At 36.5% G+C, this 21,321-nt stretch overlaps 1 protein-coding gene across 1 annotated transcript in view; it reads right to left on the reverse strand.

The window, feature by feature from the left end:
* The window catches only part of LOC306862773 (calcium-binding protein 8-like), a gene marked incomplete at its 5' end in the record, with an annotated part of 33,511 nt that overhangs the window by 4,569 nt on the left and 7,621 nt on the right, over positions 1 to 21,321 (reverse strand). The window contains 3 exons of the mRNA XM_079405754.1: positions 2,142 to 2,298; positions 18,607 to 18,719; positions 21,175 to 21,318. Of these exons, the coding sequence (XP_079261880.1) occupies positions 2,142 to 2,298; positions 18,607 to 18,719; positions 21,175 to 21,318 (414 nt within the window). The remainder of the gene's footprint in view (positions 1 to 2,141; positions 2,299 to 18,606; positions 18,720 to 21,174; positions 21,319 to 21,321) is intronic.

The raw sequence follows: 21,321 nt of genomic DNA on the forward strand, positions 1-21,321 counted from the left end.
CGTGTCCTTTTTCATGTCGGGAGTTGGAGCCTTTTTTTCTGACTGACGACCTGATTAACGCCACCATAACGCTGATAACATCAACCGGTGAGTAAATTAAGGTCACCTATATTAGTCAAAATAAACCTTAGTTAAACCGAGACAAACGTTTATAGGTTCTGCTGCCCTTTAATGCAAGTTAGTTAATCTAGCAGGTCCTTACTTAACCTTAACAACGAACTAACGTTACTGAGGTAAAGTGCATACGGCACCATCACTGTTTCAGTGGAGATTTTAAACAGTATTTTCAAGTACTTCTTTTGTTTGTTCGTTTCAAGTTTCTAGTCTAGATTTCATCTGCAATTTCGGAGGTGTATTTTGGAGCCTCAAGAGTTCCATAAAGGTTGGAACAATGGCAAGGTTCCATAAAGACTAGAAATCGTTAACTACGGCTAACTGACATTATTAACTTACCAGCTGATCATATAATCGATGGCAAGATTATAACATCAGCTGGTAAATTAATAATGTCAGTTAGCCGAAGTTAACGATCACAGAGAAGCATAATATCTTTTGTACACTTTTTGTACAGTAAGATTTTTAATGTTTTTAAAGAAGCCTCTTCTGCTCACCAAGCCTGCATTTATTTGATCCAAAGTACAGCAAAAACAGTACAATTTTGAAATATTTTTACTATTTAAAATAAATGTTTTCTAATCGAATATATTTTTTAAATTTAATTTATTCCTGTCATTAAAGCTGAATTTTTAAATTACTCCAGTCTTCAGTGTCACCTGATCCTTTAGAAATCATTCTAATATTCTGATGTGCTGCTAAAAAAAAACTATTATTATTATTATTATTATTTTGAAAACAGCTGAGTCAAACAAATTTCAGGTTTCCTTGATGAATAGAAAGTTCAGAAGAACAGCATTTATCTGAAATATAAATATTTTGTAACATTATAAATGTCTTTATCTTCAATAAACGATCAATTTAAACCATCCTTGTTAAATAAAAGTAGTCATTTCTACCCCCCCCCCCCCCCCCAATGTTATAGTGTATAATGTTATAAAATCTTTTTATTTCAGATAAATGTTGATCTTTGGATCTTTCTATTAATCAAAGAATCCTGAAAAAATGTACTCAAATGTTTGAAATATTTATGATGATAATAATAATAAATGTTTATCAGCACATTGGAATGATTTCTGAAGGATCATGTGACGCCGAAGACTGGAGTAATGATGCTGAAAATTTAGTTTTGATCACAGAAATAAATTACATTTTAAAATATATTCAAATAGAAAGCTGTTATTTTAAATAGTAAAAATATCTCACAGGATTAATGTTTTTGCTGTATTTTGGATCAAACAAATGCAGGCTTGGTGAGCAGAAGAGAATTCTTTAAAAACATAAAAAAATCTAACTGTTCTAAAACTCTTGACTGTTAGTGTACTTACTTGTTTTTGCTTTTCAGTATGTGTATGTTTTGACATGATACAAAGTGCCCAGGGAACTGTGGCGATGCCCTTTTTTCAGCTAGTTCATCCTAGAGATCAAGACTTGTAATTTGTACTTTTAAAAAAAAATGTTCAACAATTAAAAATAATATTATCAGAACTAATGCTCATGAGTTATTGTGATTTTTATGGGGTTGGGGTGGTAAAAATCATGGATTACAGTGCTGTACCACAATTTGATTGTTTTTCACAGGTAAAAAATGTTTAAACTACATGAAAATAAACACTACAGCACTGATACTGTAAATGAAAATACGGTAATAATACTGTAATTGAAAATATAGTAAAGCCATTATTATACTGTAAACGCAATTACAGTGATAATACTGTAACCGTTTTTACAGTAACTTACTGACATCCAGCTGCCAGTAAGTTACTGTAAAATTTACAGCAATCTTTTTACAGTGTATTCACTACACTCTTTCACTGGCCGTTCACTGCTGCGCTCTGCTGATCATGCGAAATCTTTTCATTGGTATTCATACAGAACTCAGTTCTCAAGTTACTGTCAGAACTTTAAGCTTCACCTCATCGGAGCTTTGCAAAGTTTCCAGTGTCTGTAAACTTGAATCAGCGCAAGTTCAACAAACTGTTGCAGGATCTGTCAATTAACATGAAATCGTTCTCTTTGCTATTTACCTCCCTGAAATTCAGTCTGGCAGTTTCCTGAGTTCTCCTTCAAGCTCTCTTCCTCAGTGACGATAATATTCTCGATGTCCTTCATGGTAAGATGGTCTCTGAAGGCGTGGAACAGGACGTGTTTGAGCTCCTCCAGGGACATCTGTTGCATGTCAAACTGCGGGTGGAAACACAAGAGGCCTGTTGTCAAGTCTCAGCACGGCTGGGCTGTCAGTGCTTCTCTCTGCACGGAGCAGTGCCCAGATCCTACAGTCATTATGGGAGAATTTCCTCCGACAGAAAGTTTAGAGAAGTGAAGCTAGTAAGAAAAGAGGGAAATGACCAGATGAGCCAGTCACTATGTTAATCAATCATACTCGCTCTCGCTCAGGCAGTGGTGAACAATGAAAAACGCACAGCACACAAATTGTGAATCAACATCCATATAGATGTGTCCAATAGTTCCTCACATCTTTACTGTTCTGCAACCAAAAGCATCCTTAACAGAAACACACATTATCTAACAGACTCTCCTCATTGAACTGCAATGTCTGTTGTGACAGCACTGAGACCTGAAGCTGGGTGAAAGCTGAATAAAGAAGAAGCAGAAGAAGAAGTGGAGGCAAATTTGGGCTGGTTCAATAATTCAGAATCACTGAGAGAGACAGACTTGAACTTTTTCAATTTCCTGGCAAACTCTGTGTCAAGGGTCTTCTCAGAAGCCTTGAATGAGCTTTGGTGGTGGGGGTGTTATCCTGTCTTGGCAGAGTCAATAAATTATTGAACTGTATGAGAAAATATGTATTACATTGCTGAGAGAGTCCTTCTCCTGATTCCATCCACTCAAACACATTTATTCCAGACTCTTGAAATCTTTGCAAGTCGTTCTAAAGTGTTTTCTCTGATGCTGTTCAAGCATGTGTAATGTGCATCATGTAAATGCAGTGATTACATGTCTTAATTTTTAACTCAACAAACCAAAAAAGCTGGTCATAATGTATGAACATTACTAGTAAACTTTTATTTAATCAGGCTAACAAATAACAAAGAAAGCAGCAACAAATAAAATGCGGAAAACAAAATAATGTAAAAGAGAGAAAAAAATAATTATTACAAATAAATTAAACATTTCCTTTAAGAATGCAGTAGTAATCAAAAATGACTACATAAATGTACACAATAACATTGTTTAATTTACAATTTACTGAATTTCTAAATAACTGTTCTTGCTGAAATTAAGTTGGAAATATATATTAAATAAATAAACGCTTTAAGACAAATATAATTTAGAAGATAAATCTTAATAAAATGTAAAGTAAAAAATAAATTAATATATCCTATAAGAATGCAGTTGCAATCAAATTACTACATAAATGTATACATTTTAATAAAAAAATATAGAAAAAAAATATGATAAAATAAATACTATATATATATATATATATATATATAACAAAATAAATACTATAAATTAAATATTCCCTATGAGAATGCAGTTATATTACTACATAAATATATAAAATATGATGTTTAACTGACATTTTAATGAAGTATTATACCATTCTTGCTTAAATGAAAACATAAACACAGTGCCTTATGAATACTGAAGCAACATACTTATTTCAGTTTTTTATTTTTAATAAATTTACGAAGTTGTGACAATTCTGTTTTTGCTTTGTGATTATGGTGTATGGAGTGTAGATTGATGTAGGGAAAAATTAATTTAAAGCAGTTTAACATAAAGCAGTAACATAACAAAATGTGAAAAAATAATACTTTTGCAAGGCACTGTATATATATCCATTAAATATATATTTCTATTTGAATTTAAATAAATATTGCAAATAAATTAAACATTTCCTATGAGATTGCAGTTCAATTAGATTACATAAATGTACACAATTACAATGTGTAACTTACAGTATAACAAATTATTATACCATTCTTGCTTAACTTAAAATGGAAATGTAAATAAAAATCCAATAAATATTTTACATTTTAATAAAATATACATACAAACAAATATAAAAAATAATATAGTTTCCAACAGAACAGCAGTTGTAATCAAATTACTACATAAATGTACACATTTACGTTATTTAATTTTCATTCAAGAGGCTTTTCACCCTCAGATGGTATGGTTATGGCGTCTACCGGCAATGGTTAACCGAACCATGCTAACAACCAAACCTTGACCTCTTATAACAAACACACACTCCCTGTGCCCTTTAGAAGCTCCCGGGGATTCAGTGCAACACTTATCTGATGTTATCGCTGAGGCCTGTCAGACAATGTCACGTACACAAAGCCAAGCGTAAAGCCTCAATGAGACATTATCAGCTGGGATTGTCTCTTCTGAGGAGCGAGATGACGGCACTGAGCATGTCTCTCTGTCATTCAGTTCTTCACATCCAGACACTCTCATGGGATCCCTTCAACTCCAAATGCAGTTATTTTTCCATCACTGACTATTCTCTCACTCTGAAAGAAAACTATATGAAAGAGACCTAATGATGTCTTAGTTATGGACTCTGTAATATCATAGCATTTCTTAAATCAGACTGTGTTTTCTCTCATTAGCTCAGAGTAAGCAGCCCCGCTCTCTACTGCCTATAAGAATCCTAACACACATGGAAACCCATCAGCGATCTGAAACACTACTATTTCGATCTATAAAAATGGCCAAAAGGCCAAAAAACAATGATGCGATAAAACAAGAAGAGATTGAATCCCTGTTGTGTTAACAAGGGGTGTTGATGTAGTACCTCGAGGTGTCAGTTCTAATGCTTCTACGACCAATAACTGCGTGGAATTAAGTGAGGCAATTTACCGCAAGTTGTTGCAGAGGTGTTGAAGCTCTCTATCAGGATAATTACACTAATTTAGTTAGAGGTGGGCTTGAAAACAAAAAGTCTGCTCTCTGAATTATGGTAACATAATGAGATGATCTGAAAAGTATATTGCAGGAGTTCACCACACAGAAACATCTATGAGCTGTGGGGAAGACTCAATAATAATAATAATAATAATAATTTATTATTGTTTTTGTATTATATATATATTTATTAAGAAAAGGCTCATATATATATAATAGTCATTAATATTTTTTTTATCATTTTAAATCTTCTTTAAGCAAAGAACAGATCGGTTATTTCTTGCCAAACTTCCAAACTGGCAAATATAGTACAGATTGCTTGGTTATTTATTTATTTATGTATTTATTTATTTATTGTATTAATTTTTTCACACACACAAACACACACACACACACACACAGTGGGGCAAATAAGTATTTGATACACTGCCGATTTTTCAAGTTTTCCCACTTACAAAGAATGGAGAGATTTGTAATTTTCATCGTAGGTTCACCTCAACTGTGAGAGACAGAATATATATATACTGTATATATATAAAAAATCCAGAAAATCACATTGTATGATTTTTAAATAATTAACTTCCATTTTATTGCATGAAATAAGTATTTGATCACCTACCAACCAGCAAGTATTCTGGCTCTCACAGACCTGTTAGTTCGTCTTTAAGAAGCCCTCCTATCCTCCACTCATTACTTGTATTAATTGCTCTAGTTTGAAATCGTTACCTCTATAAGACACCTGTTCACACACTCTATCAATCAGACTCCAACCTCTCCACTATGGGCAAGACCAAAGAGCTGTCTAAGGACACTAGGGACAAAATTGTAGACCTGCACAAGGCTCGGATGGGCTACAGGACAATAGGCAAACAGCTTGGTGAGAAGGCAACAACTGTTGGTGCAATTATTAGAAAATGGAAGAAATTCAAGATGACTGTCAATCTCCCTCGTACTGCAAGATCTCGCCTCGTGGAGTATCAATGATATGGAAGCAGAATAATGCCAATAGTTTTTGAAACATAAAGCATGCTGAATTCCACAAATCGAAAAAAGATGCATTGCAATTAACAGTGCTTGCATTTTGATGCCTTGTATTTCCAGGGCTTGCATTTTTAGCTCCTGAAATTGAACATAGTTGTTTATTTAAACTGTGAATATTTCAATTCTAAATATTTCACACAGATTTTCATAATTAAAAATTCAATAATTCATATTCACCTTACAGAATTCACTTCCAAAATATTCAGTCTGTTTAAAAATGCGATGTATAATATTCGACAGGCAAATTTCGGTCATTTTATTTCACTTTCTGAATTCGCTGCCACAAATTCAGTGGTTAAAATTCTGCAGAAAATTCGGCGTTGCAGGTGGCGCAATCGGCTGTTGATGAAGGCCATTCATTCACAAAAACTGATTTGCAGAAATGGAGCAAGCTCTAAGTAGAAGTTTTTATTATTTTTAATTCTTTATTTCGGTTGCTTAGTTTCTGTAACTTTGTATCATGGCTTGTGTGACTGTGCTGTAATACTGGGGTTGCCCGTCACACTCGAGGATTCCCCGATGACGCGTAGCCGCCTCAGTGATATAACTAATACAGTGATACAAGACCTCAGATCTCAGAATGAATGAATCGGCTGTGAATGAATGGCCTTCATCAACAGCCGATTGCGCCACCTGCTGGTGAGCGGCTGACATCAGCTGGAGATCATGCATCGGTGCTCTACTGCTATTCCTGCGGGTCCCGGATGTGCAACGCCGAATTTTAACCACTGAATTTGTGGCAGCGAATTCGGAAAGTGAAATAAAATGACCGAAACTTGCCTGTCGAAAATTATACATCGCATTTTTAAACAGACTGAATATTTTGGAAGTGAATTCTGTAAGGTGAATATGAATGATCGAATTTTTAATTATGAAAATGTGTGTGAAATATTTAGAATTTAAATATTCACAGTTTAAATGATCCAGAGGAGGCATGGGAGAAGGTCATGTGGTCGGATGAGACCAAAATATAACTTTTTGGTATAAACTCCACTCGCCGTGTTTGGAGGAAGAAGGATGAGTACAATCCCAAGGACACCATCCCAACCGTGAAGCATGGGGGTGGAAACATCATGCTTTGGGGGTGCTTTTCTGCAAAGGGGACAGGACGACAGCACCTTATTGAGGGGAGGATGGATGGGGCCATGTATCGCGAGATTTTGGGCAACAAACTCCTTCCCTCAGTAAGAGCATTGAAGATGGGTCGTGGCTGGGTCTTCCAGCATGAAAATTACCCCAGACACACAGCAAGGGCAACTAAGGAGTGTCTCCGTAAGAAGCATTTCAAGGTCCTGGAGTGGCCTAGTCAGTCTCCGGACCTGAACCCAATAGAAAATCTATGGAGGGAGCTGAAACTCCGTGTTGCCCAGCGACAGCCCCAAAACCTGAAAGATCTGGAGAAGACCTGTATGGAGGAGTGGGCCAAAATCCCTGCTGCAGTGTGTGCAAACCTGGTCAAGAACTACAGGAAAGTCTGACCTCTGTAATTGTAAACAAAGGTTTCTGTACCAAATATTAAGTTCTAGTTTTCTATTGTATCAAATACTTATTTCATGCAATAAAATGGAAATTAATTCTTGAAAAATCATACAATATGATTTTTCTGGATTTTTATATATATATATTCTGTCTCTCACAGTTGAGGTGAAACTACGATGAAAATTACAGATCTCTCCATTCTTTGCAAGTGGGAAAACTTGAAAAATCGGCAGTGTATCAAATACTTATTTGCCCCACTGTATATATATATGAATTTATATTAATAATAGGCTCTTATATATATATACACTCACCTAAAGGATTATTAGGAACACCTGTTCAATTTCCCATTAATGCAATTTTCTAATCAACCAATCACATGGCAGTTGCTTCAATGCATTTAGGGGTGTGGTCCTGGTCAAGACAATCTCCTGAACTCCAAACTGAATGTCAGAATGGGAAAGAAAGGTGATTTAAGCAATTTTGAGCGTGGCATGGTTTTTGGTGCCAGACGGGCCGGTCTGAGTATTTCACAATCTGCTCAGTTACTGGGATTTTCACGCACAACCATTTCTAGGGTTTACAAAGAATGGTGTGAAAAAGGAAAAACACCCAGTATGCAGCAGTCCTGTGGGCGAAAATGCCTTGTTGATGCTAGAGGTCAGAGGAGAATGGGCCGACTGATTCAAGCTGATAGAAGAGCAACTTTGACTGAAATAACCACTTGTTACAACCGAGGTATGCAGCAAAGCATTTGTGAAGCCACAACACGCACAACCTTGAGGCGGATGGGCTACAACAGCAGAAGACCCCACCGGGTACCACTCATCTCCACTACAAATAGGAAAAAGAGGCTACAATTTGCACGAGCTCACCAAAATTGGACGGTTGAAGACTGGAAAAATGTTGCCTGGTCTGATGAGTCTCGATTTCTGTTGAGACATTCAGATGGTAGAGTCAGAATTTGGCGTAAACAGAATGAGAACATGGATCCATCATGCCTTGTTACCACTGTGCAGGCTGGTGGTGGTGGTATAATGGTGTGGGGGATGTTTTCTTGGCACACTTTAGGCCCCTTAGTGCCAATTGGGCATCGTTTAAATGCCACGGCCTACCTGAGCATTGTTTCTGACCATGTCCATCCCTTTATGACCACAATGTACCCATCCTCTGATGGCTACTTCCAGCAGGATAATGCACCATGTCACAAAGCTCGAATCATTTCAAATTGGTTTCTTGAACATGACAATGAGTTCACTGTACTAAAATGGCCCCCACAGTCACCAGATCTCAACCCAATAGAGCATCTTTGGGATGTGGTGGAACGGGAGCTTCGTGCCCTGGATGTGCATCCCACAAATCTCCATCAACTGCAAGATGCTATCCTATCAATATGGGCCAACATTTCTAAAGAATGCTTTCAGCACCTTGTTGAATCAATGCCACGTAGAATTAAGGCAGTTCTGAACGCGAAAGGGGGTCAAACACAGTATTAGTATGGTGTTCCTAATAATCCTTTAGGTGAGTGTATATGGTAGGTATTAATATTTTTATTAAGATAGCACTGTTCCAACAAAAACATTAACATAATGCATGGAAATTAAATTATAAATTGGGGGGGGGGGATCACTCCCAAAAAAATATTGTAACATGATACGCTCCTTTCACATTCAGTTTGACTTTGACATCAATAAAGGAGCGATCTTGTAGGAGGTCTGCACTGTGTGAGTAAATGCTAATGTTTATGTGTGTGTGTGTGTGTGTGTTTGCTGGCTGTAATCCACGCAGTCTGTTTGATCTGACAGGCATTTGAGCGGCCTCTGATTATTACAGATTTACACTTACTGTGTTGCTTATTTTGTAGTGGCGGCACTGAAAGCCTGTATTGATTTCCATCTTTGACCATCAATCCTGAAGTATCACCCAGCAGAGCAGGTGATTAACGTTTCAATTATCCACACACTCTCGTTTTAATGGCAGGTACATGATTAATGTATGAAAATACTTCTGTGAATAATTTGGGAGAGCTCTCATAAAGAAAGACAGAACAAACAAATTCATAATAATAAACTAATTCAGAGCGTTAAAATTCCTGTGCTACTGCCAAATTATTGAGATACTTTACACATTGCTTGTTACACTTACACAGTTTGAACTAAATCTGTTCCAAAACCCAAGTGAACTTCCTCAGTCTACAGGAAGCAACTCTCATCACTGAATCAACTTAAATGCATTCATTTACACCAACAAAACACATTTTTTTATGGATTAAATCAGGTAGAAATAATTGCTGAGAACCACTTTGAGTTTGATTTTAGCATGTTGCTAAACTATAAACGTCGCAATCAAGCTTAAAAATACACAACACACACAAATATTGATTAAAATTATACATTTTTCATTAGTCTGAACTGTTTTTATTAAGACTTGTCATTTTTAAATAAAATATAAGTTTGTGTAATCACCATTTTACTTACTTCTTCCAAAAACATGCATTTTAAAAAGCAGCATAATTAAGTTGCCTATCTTTTCGAGTAACCTTCATGTATGATATGTTTTGGAGCAGAACAATTGTGTCTTAATATTTCAAGTTCACCGTTTGTTATTGCTGTTCCCTCCAAAGCCTAGACGTGGTGTTAAAAGTGTGTCTGGTTTGTGCCAGCTCTCATGTCACACAGCTAAGCGGATCTGCACGCTGGGGGAGATGGGTCATGATGGAATCTGTCAGAGGCTGATGACTTTGGTTGACCCACTGAGTGAGGGACTGGGCGGTAAGTGTCGTGTTGAAGGTGTCCAGACACATTTGTCACAATGAAACAGGAGCTCGGCTCTTTTTCCCTCCCATTCCTTGTCTGCCTGCTCCCCTCTATAACTCAGAGCCACATTAATGCTGATATGGAGCGATAAGCTACAGTGATGTGAGGAGAGAAGAGCGAACGACCATATCAGCTGACTCTATGGACGCAGCATGAAATTTAATGTACTATTTCCAAATCAGCAATTTAGGCATTAAGTTATTTATGATGGTCAAATCAGAATTTTCATATACTTTTACTAGTGCTCTTAGTCTGATAAAAAACATTCAAATTAATTTAATGCAACACTTATTGTATCAAATTTAATGCAAATAATAGCATGTCGTGAATATTCACCAAATTACTTAAAAAGAAATGACTGTGGCAGCTGAATAAAGGCCGAGACACACTGCATGATTTTCGGCTGTCACAGATGTATGACTGGCATCGTGAAACAATCGTGGCGATTTCTCATTGGCCACGATTGTTTCATGATGTCAATCTTTCGTCTGGGACAGCCGAAAATCATGCAGTGTGTCTCTGGCTTAAGTTACAAAAAAAGTCCATTTACAATTCAAAGTATTATTTTATTTAAAAGTCATAGTAATACATTAATAAATAATTATAGCTCTGTTTGGGCTGACTTTTTTTCTACAAAAAAGGCCCTATAGAAGTCAAAATATTGTTGTTTTATTAAAAATAATAATTATTATTTGGTGGGTTAAAAACATAATATACTGAACATAATTCTAAAATATTATTGTGACCCTGTAGAAGTCAAAATATTGTTTTATTATTATTTGTCGACTCAAAACATAATATACTGAACATAATTGAAAAATATTATTGTGACCATGTAGAAATCAAAATATAGTTTATTATTATTTTATTGTTATTATCATCTCTGGCCTGGCTGTGGATAAAGATAATATGGATGAAGACATTATTGTGGCAGATGAGTAAAGAAATGACAAAAGAGCCATTTAGATGTCAAATATTGCTTTATTTACCACTACAACCACTCCTACTACTAAATAATTATACAAATTTTAATTACAATAAATATTGAATCTTTAAAATATTTTTTAAATATATATATAATAATTATACTTTAATAATAATAATGTAATTAATTTAATAATAAAAATATTTTATTATTATTATTATTATATCTTCCTCTCTGGAAAGTCTGTGGAATCAAAAAAACATACTTTGAATTTAGGAGGTATTTCTGCCTGTACTTCAGCTCAAACTGCTTCCACTGAAGGAACATTTCTCAATCTGGAATATATAAGTCAGACATGATTAAATGTTTTACTTTTAAAATAACTAACTGTATTAAATTAAATGTTAATTTGACAGACCTATTTTTTATCTCCTGCTTTTATCTGTATTTTTTTCAGTGGCCCCTCAAAGCCACAGCTGAATCGAAGTAAGCTGATCCTTAATCAAGATAAAATGATTCAGAATATCTCACACAGTCTGCCAATCGATACTATATCACTCTGTCAAGACATCAGAGGGGACCGTCTGGGGTGTCTTATCAGAGACTCCAACATCTTATTACTGCCTGCCAAAAAAAGCACTGAAAAATCATTTGAGGAAGTGCAGTGATATGCCCATACTATAACGTGATCTATACCCTTGAACTACAAGCACACACACACACACAGACACATACAACTATCTTCTGTGAAATCATTTCCACCGCACTAACAGCCTGTAATTCAGCTGCCAGTTCTGCAACTGTCACTTTGGGAAGTGTGAACTGAACAGATGGCATTTGGGCGTGAATGGTGCTTTTGGGAGCAGGCTGATTGTAACAGGAGGGTCTGGGATTTATCAGCTATCCATTACTTCGAATGAACTCCTTTTCATTCAGCTCCACGAATCCTGGGCCAATATTACCACTACTTACTCTAACAGAGGCTACAGCAGATCAAGTACTTGCACCATGAACTGGTTAAATATTGGTTCAATTAGATTGCTCAGAGACTATTGTGATCATGGCCACACACACATCCAGTTTTGCATGTCTGCATGCAGTACTCAGCATTCATAGCCGAAAACACACAGACATAAACCAATGCATAACCAATGCAGTGTCTCTGTCACAGTCTCCACATGTGACATTTGACACAGTTAGGACCCATCTGCTCGTGGGCCTGATTGTTATCTCATCATGTTAATGACCGCCAGTGTGAAAGAAGCGATGCATCTGTCCTACTTTCATCCGCTTTCCATTAGCCGAAGTGTCCTAGAGGATATGGCAATCAACAGGATAATTGCAGACCAGAGAATTACAAGCAGAAAACAGGTGTCATTAACCTACGTTCATACACTTTTCTCTCCTCAAAGAGGGGCGTCTTAACATTCATCAGCCATTTGCAGTGATAAAATGACCAGAAGTTTGTGATTTCCGGCGGCACTGAGCAACCGTGGGCGTGTCCAGCAATGTGACAAAGTTGAGAAAAGTTGCACTTTATGCAAATGAGCTGCCACTGCCAATGGGAGCGAAGAGATGGGAGCACATGTTGTCGAGTGAAGGCAAGATGGAGAAGATAATGCTGCAATGAGAGATTTCTGCCCACATGCAGACAAATGATGTTTGGAAAACCGTATCAGAAATTGTCTGCATTCGGAGTGATCCGTGCATTGACAGTCATTCATCTTGTTCATGATATGATATATTATGCCCTGCTGCAATTTATATTCAAATACTGTCCCCTCCAGAATGTTCATTTTTAGCAACAATGAAAAAAAAAAACCCAACAACAAAAAGATTCCTTGTTTTACCACTGATCTTATATTTTACCAGGAATAAATCTCTTTTGTGATAACATTTTTAAATGTTACAATCACCAATCATATTCAACTAGGATTAGGAGCGCCCACTATGATTAAAAACTATAGGAAACTAAAGCCAATTATACACAATTTCTTGGCAAATATGAGCAAAGAAGGCAATCAAAAGGAAGGATTCTTTTGATCCTTTATTTTAAAAACAATCAAAAAATCTAAACTTTCATTGATGTAAAACAGTTGTAAATTTTCTCCAATACACAGGTGAGGTACATGATGAGGTTGTAGAATGCCTGTGTGATATGGGATGACCATGGGAGAACCTGTGTTCAGTGAGCCATTTGTTTGTTGATTTTCATGTTTGTTTTGGATTATTGACCTAATGGAAGATCCAACTATGGCCCATCATAAGATTTCTAGCAGAGGTAGTCAGGTTTTTTAACTGTTGGCATTTGATAGTATCCATAATGCCATATCTGAACAAGATATCCAGGACCTCCAGCAGAAAAGGCTGCAACATTAAAGATCCATCTCATGTGTGCCAGAAAGCTCTTTTTATTTTTCATCTGACCATAGAACCCAGTTTCATTTGTGTCTGGCAACTGAATATTCTGCAGTTTGTTTTTGGATGAAAGCAGAGGAATTGTTTGAAACCCTCACAAACAACTTGTGGTGATGCAGGTGCTGTTTGATTTTTTTTTTGACTCCCATCAATGAGTGGGATGAACTAAAAGTGCAGTTCTTTTTATTTGGTAAAACATGTATGTGTTGAAACGGCTAATAATAAAATGTGACATTCTGTAGTTTTGTCTCATATTCATCTTTCAATCATATTTGCAAATGTCTTGACTCCACAGCCAACAGAGCAATTTTGTCTTTACTGTTCCAATACTTATGGAGCGCACTGTATATACACTTTTTTTAATGCAGCAATGACTCATAGAAATGTCCGAAAGTAAGAGTAAAGCTGTGCATAGTGTGGGGAAGTCGTGGCCTAATGGTTAGAGAGTCGGGCTTGTAATCCAAAGGTTGTGGGTTCGAGTCTCGGGCCGGCAGGGATTGTAGGTGGGGGGAGTGAATGTCCAGCGCTCTCTCCACCCTCAATACCACGACTGAGGTGCCCTTGAGCAAGGCACTGAACCCCCAACTGCTCCCTGGGCGCCGCAGCATAAATGGCTGCCCACTGCTCCGGGTGTGTGTTCACGGTGTGTGTGTGTTCACTGCTGTGTGTGTGCACGTTGGATGGGTTAAATGCAGAGCACGAATTCCGAGTATGGGTCACCATACTTGGCTGAATGTCACTTCACAAAAGATTATGATTATGTTCTTTTCAACTTTTTATCCATCAGAAAATCCTGAATAAATATTAGGCAGCACAACTGTATTCAATATTGATAATAATAAGAAATGTTTCTTGAGCACCAAATCAGCATATTAGAATGATTTCTGAAGGATCATGTGACACTGAAAACTGGGGTAATGGCCAATGAAAATTCAGCTTTGCCACCACAGGAATAAATTACATTTTAAAATATATTAATATAGAAAGCAGTAATTTTAATGTCTAATAATGAGTCCCAATATTACTGTTTTTACTGTGTTTATGATCAAATAAAGTCAGCCTTTGTGGTTTGCACTAATGTGGCTGTCTTCTTGTGTTGTTAAAAGCTTGCAGTATTTTAAATTCACTGCCTATAGTGGTAATCTCCCTTGTACACTCGTCAGCACAAACACCTCTGAAAAGTGAATATTTGTTCATCCAGCCCTGCTGAGTTTGTTTGTCATGCTGCTCTAAATGCCTCCACAGAGGTTTTTAGTTTACTATCAGACAGTTATGGCTCTTGCGTAGCATCGATGCCGCTGGCTGTACAAGCAGACGAGAGATGCCGGTGTCATTCATCTGGGCTGGACATGGAGGACAGCACCTGGCTGATTCACGGCTTAATTGAGTTGTCAGCTGTGGCGAGTTGAAAAAGCGACACACTCTGTAATGTTGTGGTGACTGTTGGGGATACTCCTGAATGCTCCTATAATTTTGGTCCACTGCATTTTTCATACTTCTCTTAGTTTCTCTCTCTTCTGTTTATTCACACACTCCTTCAACTATCTGTCTAAAAATATGTCAATCTTCATTTCAGAACACACCAGAGACAGGAGTATTGCCTTTTGCTCACATGAATACTAAACAGAGGGCTGATTTCAAACAAACAAATAAATCCTTGAGGACATATACAGGTAGCCCAATCCACTTGTAGGCTAAATACTGTGCACTAAACATTTGTTGACATATTTACTTTACGTCTGTAGACTATTTGGCCAGCTCAAAGTCTCCAACACACCAGTGGTTTTGCAAAGTTTGTGGCTTGTGATGTCACTATTTGGAGAAAAGACTAGGCTGATTATTAATTAGCTTGTTCTGATATTACATTACCTAATTAATATTCATGAACCATAGAAGTTCCATGTTTTTTTGGCATTGACATACAATATCAAGTCAGTTTTACATTTGAGATATGTTTTTGTTATCAGATGTTTATTGACATTAATTGAGATGTCAGAAAGGGAATATAAAATAATTTTATACATTTTATAATATTGTAATATTTCTGTACATAAATATGAACTTGGTCTCTTGAAATGTGATTTGTTTAAAGCTTGAATAAAGCTTTCTGCTTAATTAATAAGCAAAAATGAATGTGACAATATTATTTACCAAATATTTATATATTTACATTAGTGTATAAACATTTTGGGTCACGATTAAAAAAAAAAAAAAATTATATTTTGATCAAACAAGGAAGCCAATGGATCAAAAGTGACAGTAAAAACATTTATAATGTTAAAAAAGTATAAATGATGTTAGTTTAAACTTTCAATTAATCAAAGAATCCTGAAAAAGGTATCATGTTTCTACAAACATATTAATAAAGCTGAATTTTCAGCAGCCATAACTCCATTCTTCAGTGTCACAGGATCCTTCAGAAATCATTCTAATATGCTGTTATGGTTCTCCAGATTTATTTTTAATTTTTTATTAATATCAATGCTGAAAACAGTTGTGCTGTTTAATATTTTTGTGGAAACTGTGAGAAATGTTTTGTAACATTAAAAATGTCTTTCCTGTGAATTCAAGATTTTTTCCCCCTAAATAAAATTATTATTATTATTTTTTTCTAGAATCATAGAATACACCAGAAATGTTTGTAATGCAATACAACATAGGTAGACTAAATAATTGAATGTAGCAGCAACATATTTTAATGAATCACCATCTCTGGTGCTGCTGCAGTAGAGATGTTTTGCAACAATAGTAAAACAACAGAGAAATATACATGTGAATTATACAACACATATGGATAGAATTTGCTGTTAGTGATACTGGTTAATGCTGACTGTGTTTGTCTCAAATCATTTGCAACAACACACACACTCCACAGGTTTGTGTTCCTCGAAGTGGGGAAAACAAGCTTGTTAATGCCTATGTGTTCCTAATGATCCATGATTGCCTGTAGCTCTTGGCTCCACTTTGACGTCCCCATTGATAATCTTGTTAAGAACATTTTTAAACGCCCCCCACTAATACATGCTCAGTCTTTCATGTTACACAAAGGGCCTTGAGGTTCTTGGGATGAAAAATGTCCTAGTCAGCATACAAATCCAAACTGAGATGACATCCTTATGAGGACACACACAACTTCTTTGTGCTGACAGATAAGAGCTAACTTTCTTCTCACTGGTTTATGACTTCACATCCACACCACAGATTTAAAAATCAACAGCTTTTTGGGGCTTTTTTGGGGAAGTTATTTACAGATGTAGTCCTGAGATGTTAGGCTGATATGTTCAGGTGGAATATAGCCTGAGGGAAAAAGCTGTTCTTATGCCGTTCAGTGATGATTTATCTGTGTCCAAATGCAAGAACAGAAACAATGTTTTAGTATTGAAGGCCAAAATAGATCTAAATTAGGCTAATTCATGCACATGTATGCTCTTGTTTTCTTCTTTGTAAGAAGTGACGCAACCGGAAACTGTAATGCCTGAGCTCAAAAAAGTTTCTCGTTCGCATGGGAAAGTCTTCATTTTTTATTTTTTTGCCAGTGTCCCTTTAGGGGCTCCGTAGTAATGAAACATTTTAAAGATAAGGTTTTAAAATGAGATTAAGATTTAAGGCATCCTTGCTGAATAAAAGTATTAATTCATTTTAAAAAAATGTGACCCTGGACCACAAAACCAGTCATAAGGGTCAATTTTATTAAATTGAGATTCATACATCATCTTAAAGCTAAATAAATAAGCTTTCCGCTGATGTTTGGTTTGTTAGGATAGGACAATATTTGGCTGAGATACAACTATTTGAAAATGTGGAATCTGAGTGTGCAAAAAAATCAAAACATTGAGAAAATCGCCTTTAAAGTTGTCCAAATGAAGTTCTTAGCAATGCATATTACTAAACAAAAATGAAGTGTTCATATATTTACAGTAGGAAATTTACAAAATATCTTCATGGAACATGAGCTTTACTTAATATCCTAATGATTTTTGGCATAAAAGAAAAATTGATCATTTTGACTCATACAATGTATTGTTGGCTATTGCTACAAATATACCCGTGCTACTAATGACTGATTTTGTGGTCCAGGGTCACAAATCCTACTGACCTCAATCTTTTGAACAATAACACTAAACATCTGAACTGTGCAAGAAAAGTGTAGGAGCTGTAGTAAAAAACTGAAATGATCCCAATAACAGTTGCTCTGTCAAAACACAATATTTCCCAGGAGGTTTTGTCATTGTGCCATTATTAGACTTGTATTGGCCTCATAATAACATCAGAGACGGAGAGGGTATTTGGTATGCTGGTGTGATGATGTTACATGGATTACTGTTGCAGTTATGAATCACTGTGTCCCACAAAAGGTGTGTTGAGATGAGCGTTTAAATCACCTTCGAGACAACCAGTGTCTGTGACCTTGCTGTTCCTCACTCCTACACACACTGCTCAGCTTCCTCTGTGAGGGAAAGACGCTACACATAGCCATGCAAACATAAACTCAGACACTGCTCAATCAAGACAGGAAGTCAGCTATTTTTTTCTGTCTAAATTCTTATTTAATAAAAGCAGAGATGAAGAACGAACGCTGCCCAAATGTCTTTGATGACTAATTCAGATCTATACTTCCCTTTTAAGTGGCAAATCTTTCAATTAATATGCCTTCCTCGACGCTCAAAGAAATCTCTTGGAAGTGAAACTGGGATTTCCACACTATATGACTGAATGTTCACTTAGAAATGGTAAGATCTGCCTGCTCACTTTGAAGTCCACAGTCTGAGAAGAATCACATTCACCAGTTGTCATGGGATGGAGGAAGCAGGTGGAGAGGGCAACGTGTGACCCGTAATCTTATCCGCATGCTCAGAATACAAATGCACATCCAAACAGTGAGAAAGACAAGAGAACACTGAGATATAGAAAATAGATGAATGCTTTTCATACCTGCCAGAATATGCTGTCTATTGTACTTCCCAAGAAGCCCTCTCTGGTTTCAGAAGAAACAAGTTTAGGTCCCAATATTGTCATAAATTCATCAAAGTCCACCTGTCCATCACCTGCATCAGGAAGAAAACATCTAGATTAGAATCAGAGAGAATTTGACAAAAAAAGAGCTTTAATTAGTTTAAGTAAATTAGGGATCTTGGGCATGATAGTGTATATTAGTAGCATGTTGGTTATAAGTTTGAATGAGATTTTTTACAGAATTTGTCCATATTGAATAAATATCTTCGTATATAGGATATTTTCTTATTTTTACGTTTGGATTACTTTCACTGTCAACTAACGGTCACTTAGTTGACAGGGAAGTCGTGGCCTAATGGTTCGAGAGTCGGACTCGTAATCCAAAGGTTGCGGGTTCGAGTCTTGGGCCGGCAGGGATTGTAGGTGGGGGGAGTGAATATACAGTGCTCTCTCCACCCTCAATACTACGACAGAGGTGCCCTTGAGCAAGGCACCGAACCTCCAACTGGTCCCTGGGCACCGCAGCATAAATGGCTGCCCTCTGCTCCGGGTGTGTGTTCACTGCTGTGACTACTGTGTGCACTTTGGATGGGTTAAATGCAGAGCACAAATTCTGAGTATGGGTCACCAAGTAATCACCATACTTGGTCGTATGTCACTTTCACTTCACTTAAAAGATTAGTTCACCCAAAAAAGCAAATTTTTACATTACTTGTGAATTATTGTAACATTTTTATCAGCTGTTTGGACTCTCATTCTGACGGCACCCATTTACTGCAGAGCATCAGTTGGTGAGCAAGTGATGTAATGAATTTCTTCAAATCTGTTCTGATGAAGAAACAAACTCATACATATTGGATGGCCTGAGAGTGAGTAAATGTTCAGCAAACTTTCATTTGGAATGAATTATTCCTTTAATTTAATCTTTAAAATCAACCAATTTTAAAACAAGCAGCTAAATATAATCATTAAATATATTCTGACAGGTTGAAAATTTGTTTGTTATGTTATGTTGTGTTGCACAGCAGTTTAAACTATTTACATTCCACCTGATGAGAACAGCTGGTTAGAGTTCTTAAAATCAGTTAAAGAATAGAACAGGATAGAATTAGTAATTGCCCTTCAGGGATCAGTAATCTACATCTACCTAAGTCTCAGGAACTATTATGATTTAATAGGATCTGCACTGCTGTGCTGATTGCTTTATGCCATTTTTTACTGGTTCGGTTCAGCTAAATGAAACCATTCAGGGTCTTTGAACTAAGCAATAGGCTACAGATCTGATATATTTAAATTGATTTGATCTAACCATTACATCTGAAACTGACAATAATAATTTTATTTTCACATTTCATTTGCCATTGGTTTCCTGTGCTGTTTCATTCAAACAGCCAATATCATGCACCAAGCTAATTAAAATTTAGATCAACTTGCAGCGCCTAATTTTATTTCATTAATAATGTAAAGTTAAACTGAATCTAATCATCTCTTAAGATGCATGCTCTTTAACATACATTTGACCAGAACTGTTTTAAAAACTAGAAAATATTATGGCTTGTGAACAAAGGTGAGCATGCAGAACAGCTATCAATCTTTCTCTCTCAATCTTTCCTGAAAAAAAGAAAATTACTGGTCTGAGATGTATGAAAGGCAACACCAGCTGAAAGCGACATTGGAACTTAAAGTGATAAGTCAGAGAGAGCTGTTATCACGCTAATGTTCCCACTGTGCTGCAAAACCCCGTCTCCACTCTACCGCTGAATCTTAAATATTAGGTGCATTTGTATCTGCATTCTGTACTGAGGTTATAGGCAGTTCTAAAGAAGTCAAAAACTTAAGATGTAGCCCAACTAGGCTTACACTCTTAAAAATAAAGGTTCCAAAAGGGTGTTTTTGCAGTGTTGTCATACAAGAACCATTTTTGGTTCCCCAAAGAACCTTTCAGTGAGCAGTTCCTAAAATAACCATTTTGAAGACTATTTTAGAAATCTAAAGAACCTTTTTCGACTATAAAGAACCTGGATGTTCCATGGATGTTTAAGGTTAAGAACCAATGAGAACCATTGACGCAAATAAAGAACTTTATTTTTAGTGTAGAGTGTAGTACTGAAGTTTTTGAGGTAAAACATATTTTGAAATATAATTTAGAATGAATGTAACACTGATCTTAAACAAAATTCATATTATGAGGTGTAAAAAAAATCCCACAATGTGAGTTACATTCAACATTTGTAACTAAAAAAAAACAAAGTGCAACCTTCCAGGTGGATTGATGAGCTAAATCAATGCATGTTCTCAAACCGTTCAGTGACCTGACCTTGACGACCCTTGAAGCCGGACACACATACACACACACACACAGTAAGATGCAGGTTCTCAGAATTCACCTTGCTCAGTGGTGTATTTACAGCCCCCTGTGCTGGATAAATTGTGCAATTCTATGATCGCTTCTGAGCATGAACTGTTCAGAATATCATATATCTGTCCGGTGCAAGGACTGGAAGGAGTCTGTGACAGATATAGAGATGTAGAAAGAGACTGACTCACCGTCCATGTCAAGTCTCTGCATGATAATAGCCAGCTCCACCTCACTGGGCATGTACCCCAGAGAGCGCATGGCCATACCCAGCTCCTGCTTCGAGATGAATCCGTTCCCATCCCTATCTAGAACTCGGAACGCCTCTCGAATCTCTG

Source organism: Barbus barbus (genome assembly GCF_936440315.1).
Source record: "Barbus barbus genome assembly, chromosome: 43".
NCBI classification, from domain to species: domain Eukaryota; kingdom Metazoa; phylum Chordata; class Actinopteri; order Cypriniformes; family Cyprinidae; genus Barbus; species Barbus barbus.